The 6,467-nt window shown below is 38.0% G+C and overlaps 1 protein-coding gene across 1 annotated transcript in view; it reads right to left on the bottom strand.

The window, feature by feature from the left end:
* Window positions 1–375: 375 nt before the first annotated feature.
* TBC1D12 (TBC1 domain family member 12) overlaps window positions 376–6,467 on the bottom strand; it is a 143,739-nt gene continuing 137,647 nt past the window's right edge. The window contains exons 11-13 of the mRNA XM_004369951.3: window positions 4,948–5,057; window positions 2,572–2,830; window positions 376–743 (exon numbers count right to left, since the gene is read on the bottom strand). Of these exons, the coding sequence (XP_004370008.1) occupies window positions 675–743; window positions 2,572–2,830; window positions 4,948–5,057 (438 nt within the window). The 3' untranslated portion in view covers window positions 376–674. The remainder of the gene's footprint in view (window positions 744–2,571; window positions 2,831–4,947; window positions 5,058–6,467) is intronic.

The raw sequence follows: 6,467 nt of genomic DNA, 5'->3' as shown, positions 1-6,467 counted from the left end.
AAAATTCTTTGAGTGACAGGAATCCCTGGGGGGACAGAAACAATTTCTTCAAAACAAATAGACACGATACCGCGTAAAAACACCTCAATGAATGTTAAATAATCTCCCACCAATATTTCCAGTCCCAGATACCTAAATATACCTCAAATGCTGAATGAAGCTAAATGACAATCTGAGTGACTTAAATAATTTGCAACCAAAATTGCTTATTCTTGGTATCTTCAAAAGGTTAGAATTGGAGATAGTATCTGTACTAACATGTTTATTTCTAATAGTATTTGGAGGTTAAAGTAATATTTAACAATCCCACTCTGACGTCCAAAAATGCCTTTGTGGTAATTATTAAAAAAGAAAAGATGCTGTAAAAAGGTGAAGTATCTCCAAAACTATTTTAAAAATTTATTGCATTAAACTGTTCATTCCAAATTATGGAATATGAACTAGCTATTTAAACTTTTTCCTTTGTAAAATTGCTCCTCCTACAAAATACCTTTTAATAATACTGTCAATAGGCATTTCATTACTTCAGCCATGAAATTAAAAATGTGCAGTTTTCCATTTCTTGATTCTTCTGGATTTCTCCAACATCTTCCTACATGCTTTTTTACATAGGAAACAAAACTGTTATCAAAAAAAGCTTTTTAATATTTCACTTAGTCTGTTAATTTTGAAGATTAGCTTTTCAGAGCAGGACTATTGTTCTTGTCTCCTTCTTTGATATCCTTCATTACAGATGCAAACACCTGGAAATTACATAAAATAAAGATTAATCCTCAAAAACTACCACCCAGATGAAAGATATTAAAATAACTATAGTTTATCATGGGGCTCCAAGGGAGGAGGACCTGGCAATCTGCTCCAGTAAAGATTACACCCTAGACAACCCTACAGGACATACTCTGTCACATGGGGTCACTATGAGTCAAATTTGACTCAAGGGCACCTAACATCAACAACATCAATGTGATAATGCTTTAGCATACTTAACTCTGTCCTCTGAGAAATTACCATTCTCAAATTCTCTTGTATTTTTAAACACGATTTTATAGAATATGATTATATTCTAGTTTTCATCACTTGCCAAATATTCTGAAATTACTCTGTGGTAACAGAACATTTTCTGGATCAATATTCCTACATTTCATTTTCATAAGCAATAAAACTATGAACTTACAATGTTCACTGTCTGTATCATTCATGGGGCAAGTGATAATGCTATCTTTTATGTCACTTAGACTACTAGGATGTTTCCCATGGAGGCAGCAGTCAGGAAATCAACGATGTACTGCACTGGGCAAATCTGCTGCAAAAGACCTCCTTGAAGTGTTAAAAAGCAAAGATGTCACTTTGAGGACTAACATGCTTCCTAACCCAAGCCATGGTATTTTCAATCGCCTCATATGCCTGAGAAAGCTGGACAATGAAAAAGGAAGACCGAAGAATTGATGCCTTTGTATTATGGTGTTGGCGAAGAATACTTAATATACTATGGACTGCCAGAAGAACGAACAAGTCTGTCTTGGAAGAAGTACGGCAAGAGTGCTCCTTGGAAGCGAGGATGGCAAGACTTCGTCTCATGTACTTTGGACGTGTTATCAGGAGGGACCAGTCCCTGGAGAAGGACATTATGTTTGGTAAAGTAGAGGGTCAGCAAAAAAGAGGAAGACCCTCAATGAGACGGGTTGACACTGGCTGCAACAATGGGCTCAAACATAGCAATGATTGTGAGGATGGTGCAGGACCAGGCAGTATTTCATCCTGTTGTACATAGGGTTACTATAAGTCGGAACCGACTTGACGGCACCTAACGTAACAACAACTACTCTGTTTGCTTCTCTAACAAAAAAGCCAAGATCATACATTATATTCTTTCCACTGCAAACTCTTTGTACATGTGGTGGTTGTTGTTAGCCACCATCACATTGGCCCCTGACTCTTGGCGACCCCAGGCACAACTGAATGAAACACTGCCCAATCCTCTGCCCCTCCTATGATCGGCTGCAGACTGAACCACTGTGATCCATTAGGTTCTCACTGACTGATTTTCAGAAGTAGATCGCCAGGCCTTTCTTCCTAGTCCATCTTAGTCCAGAAGCTCTGCTGAACCTGTTCAGCATCATAGCAACACGCAAGCCTCCATAGACAGGTGGTGGGCTGCACATGAAGTGCACTGGCCAGGAATCAAACCCAAGGATGGCAAGAATTCTACCACTGAACCACCACTGCCTCAACCTTTGTATACAGCACGTGTTTAATAAAATTGTTATCTATTTGAAATACCAACATAATTATATAACTGCTCTGGCAAATACATAGCTATTGTGGGTTGTACTTCATTAAACTCATGTTACTGGGCTTACATAAAAATAAAACCATAGGTTTGGAAAGGTAAAAAAAAAGCAGGGAGGGCAATCTGTTTTAAACTCTTGCTTTATCAAAGATAAAAATTATTTTTAAAATATATATACTTTTAAATTTAAGCACTAACACTTAAGAAATACATAACTTTTTTACAGGAAGTCAGTTGATTATTTTAATGCATCTATTAGAGGTAGGAGATTGTCACCCTACCTGAGTCCATTTTTTGGTGCTATTCTGCATCTGAATAGCTGCAATACAGCTGAATAGTTTTTCTGATGTAATATCTTCTGGTAATTTAGTTAGAAACTGTGCTATATGAATAAAGTCCATCTGTAGGAGAATATCTTCATATAATCGAAGGATTCCTAATCCAGTCCTAAATAAAAATTCCTCCCCATCTCTGCAAAATACATCCCAGACTCGACAGGCCAGATCCAGTGGTAGTGATTTGCTATACAATGTGAAGATCCTAAAATTACGGGGAAAAGAAAAAATCACTGAAATTTTTCACTCATTTATTCACTCGCTCATTAAGCACTCTATGAAAACAATGTTTCATTAGAAATAAAAAGGCAAATAAGATATGGTTCCTTCCTTCAATGAACTTAAGTAGTTGGAAATTAAATAATAAACAAAATTATGTGAATTTACAACTTTACTACATAGAAGTAAGGCCTAATACAAACCAGAGTGGGAGAATAGCCTAGGAGTTAAAGGTATAGACTCTGAAACCAGAATGCCTGAGTTTGAATCCTGGATTTGCCACTTTATTGGCTGTGTTACTTTGAGCAAGTTATTTATCCTTGCTGTGCGCCTCAGTTTCCTCATCAGTAAAATGAGGATAATAAATAATAATACTTACCTCTCAGGATTAAAGGAGTTAATAAATGTATAGTGCTTAGAACAGTGCATAGCACATAAGAAGTGCTCAATAAAAGCTAATTATGATTATTATTGTATAAGGAACACATATATCATCTTTTAGTACCTAACAAAAATAGTTAAAAGTCTCACTTGTCTCCTTTTTCTTCCCCATTCACAGACATCCACTACATTTTTTCCCTTCACCAAGCTTTACTTACTACTTCTTTTGGGGCATGTAAACCCTCCAACAGAATCACAAGAATAGTTTCTTCTATCCTTCCTGACAATGTCTGATCATGTAATTATTCAGTGGTGCTTTGGCATGGTGTTCTTGTTCGGGAAGTGGGGAGGAGGGATGCTAGAAGACTTGTCTTGAAGTTGCCTTGGCAAAGAAAGTACACAGGTTTTTAATTTAGATTGTGTGTTTGAGGTAGTAGTGATTGAACCTGAGGAGGAGAAACTAAAGACTCTCCTAACCCTGCAAAATACCCTTATTCATTCCTCTCTCTTCCTCCTTGAATGATCCTAAGATTTGTATGTAATGAGCTCAGCAGCGTCAATGAAACAAAAATCCATGTCTACTTCTTAAATTATAAATACATATTTAATTGCCTAACAAAAAAGTATACTCTTGGTAGAACACTCACTGTACAAAATAAGAAAGTGCCTAGGCACAGTTTCCAGCACACAGTAGTCACTCATTATTAGCTGCATCCTGCTCCCTATGCCAGTTTGATTCTGTGATGCCCCATACCACTCCTAAAGACTGACCACTGAGTTGTCACTGTTGTTATTTCACAGAATCAGTATTTGATCTTGGTTCTCTGTGTCCCATGAAATAAAATTTTTCTTCTCCCCATTACCTTGGGTCTTTCCCAAAGGAACTCTAATGTTCCTAGTGGGAATGGAAAAGAATACATTGAAAAATAACTTAGTTTAAAAAAAAAAAAAAAGCCTAAATAAAAGAAGCCCCAAGCAACTGGGAAGACATCATTTATTTTATCAATGGCATTATTTATTTATTTATTTTTCTATATGAAAGCTTAATATCATTTACATGAAAACCACTGGTTTTGCATGATAGGATTTAAAGTTTAAATATTCCACATGTACTCTTGAACAACCTATCTTAACATCAACTGCTACATTTCTCTAGCAAAACTCACCCCTATTTTATAATCAACTGGCTACTGCTGGTCAAAGTCCTAGGGAAACCCTGCAAGTTAATACAAAGTGCTGGTATTGGAAAAGTCAAAAAAGACATTAGCATTAAATAAGGCATCATTCCTGTCAGAAAGCTGGATAAAACCTTGAGAAAAACAAAGCTTTCTGTAAAGAAACACTATTACAATGATCATAGGCCCTTGTGTGTTCGGAATAATAAAAGAATAGCAACTAACTCTTGCTAAGAGCTTAGTATGTGCGAGGCAAGGAATGAGATAATCCACATAAAACACTTAGCCTCACTACAAATTCAAGACACAGATATTATTCCCATTTTATAGGTAAGAAACTGAAACAGAAACTGAGGGATTCTGATTTCAACCCAGGGTCCATGCTCTTAATCAAATGCTCTTTAAAAAATGTGGGAGTTTCTCTGTTTGTAAGGGAAGGGTCTTCTAAATGCATGCTGCTATACATGAGATTTACTTTAGTTCCTAAGACACATAAAAATTTATATTTTATTTCCTTTTAAGATATGTTATGTATGTTATGACTTACCAGTCTATCAAGTAAATGTCTGGTGTAAGACTGTAAGACTTGAAATGAAGAAACAGTTTGGAGAGATTTTCTTCAAAGAATACTTCAAATGTTGCAAAATATTTCAACATCTACAGATAGAAATACCAGTAAAATTATAAGAGAGTATAATCTAGAAATAGAGAAATTAAATCCTTAATCAAACATTAAAAGAAAATCTTGTTTAGCACCTCTTTCAGAAAATTTTCTCATCAAGTATTCATAAAACTAAAATTCAATGAAAAGTCCATATTATATTATCTGAGTCTCCTAATTATTGTTTTTCATTCTAAAGGTGAGTTCAGACTATAGAAAACATGATCCATTCCAAATGTCCATACCTGTGGAGATATGTGCCATTAAAATATGGATGTATAAAGTCCTCTATGCTGCACATGTTGAGACTTGTCCCTAACTTGTTGAGACTTGTCACGACTTGTTTTTCCAAACCCGTTACTGATTGGCTTGTTTACCTGAATTCCTCCTCCCTTGCACGAAACTTATTGTTATTCACCCAAAGCCCACTGTTCTGTTATTTGCTTCACTGTTTGCTGTATCGACTATAAAATAAACTCCTGGGACTGAAGCCAAGGTTCGACTCCTCAGAGTGACCCTCCTGGCCCCACTTCTCTGTAAGAGTTGTGGCATTGGTTATTGTCTCCACCGCCCCGACAACCGTCGCTGCTGCGACAGATGGGGCCCCGTGTGAGGGGCTGCAACAGATGGTGCCCCGTGTGAGGGGCAGACCGCCGTATAGCTGCATAGGCGCCCTCGCACTCAATCCCTTTAGGTGGTGAGTATCGGACTTCCGTTTCAGGCTGTTTAAACGCACAGCCCGAGAGCGGCGGGGTTTTTCCGCGGGCGAAATTTTCCCGAATGCTCTCAGATCAGGCTGTTTTAGCCCCAGAGCGGCAGGTCTTTCCTGACCGCTCCCAAGGGATTTCTGGCTTCAGGCCAGGAACTTTCCTATCATTCTTTCCTTCATTTTCCTATTCCTCCTTGCTATGGGGAATTCTCTTTCTCCTGAGCAGCGTCAACACAAAACCCAGTTGTTGGGATTGTTAAAGGCCTCTAAGCTTAAGGTGTCAGAAGAATCCCTTAACCAACTTCTGCTTTTAATTGAATCTGCCTGTCCTTGGTACCCCTTGCAGGGGAATCTTGATGTAGAAGCATGGGAACATATCGGTAACATCATTCGTGACATGAACATCCCAGCTTCAGTTCTTATTGCTTGGCATCACTGCCGCCTTGCTTTACAGCCCCTACAGGCAGCTCCTTCTGCTCCCTCCGCTAATAAAGAAAATGTTTATGACCCTCCTCTTTCCACGCCTCCCAAGGCTGATTTCTCTCAACATGAGTCTCTTATGGAAAGATGTTTGCGGGAGGGCTGTGAGAAAGAGGGGTTTTCTGCTTATCCTGTCATTCAGGGATCAGGACAGCCCTGTCACGATGGCCTTGGCTTTCAAGCTTTTAAGGAACTTCGTAAAAGCATGATAGAAAAT

Source organism: Trichechus manatus, unplaced genomic scaffold (assembly GCF_000243295.1).
Source record: "Trichechus manatus latirostris isolate Lorelei unplaced genomic scaffold, TriManLat1.0 scaffold00007, whole genome shotgun sequence".
Classification (NCBI taxonomy): Eukaryota; Metazoa; Chordata; class Mammalia; order Sirenia; family Trichechidae; genus Trichechus; species Trichechus manatus.
The sequence above is the reverse complement of the archived record's forward strand: the minus strand, read 5'-3'. Positions and strand labels throughout refer to the sequence as shown.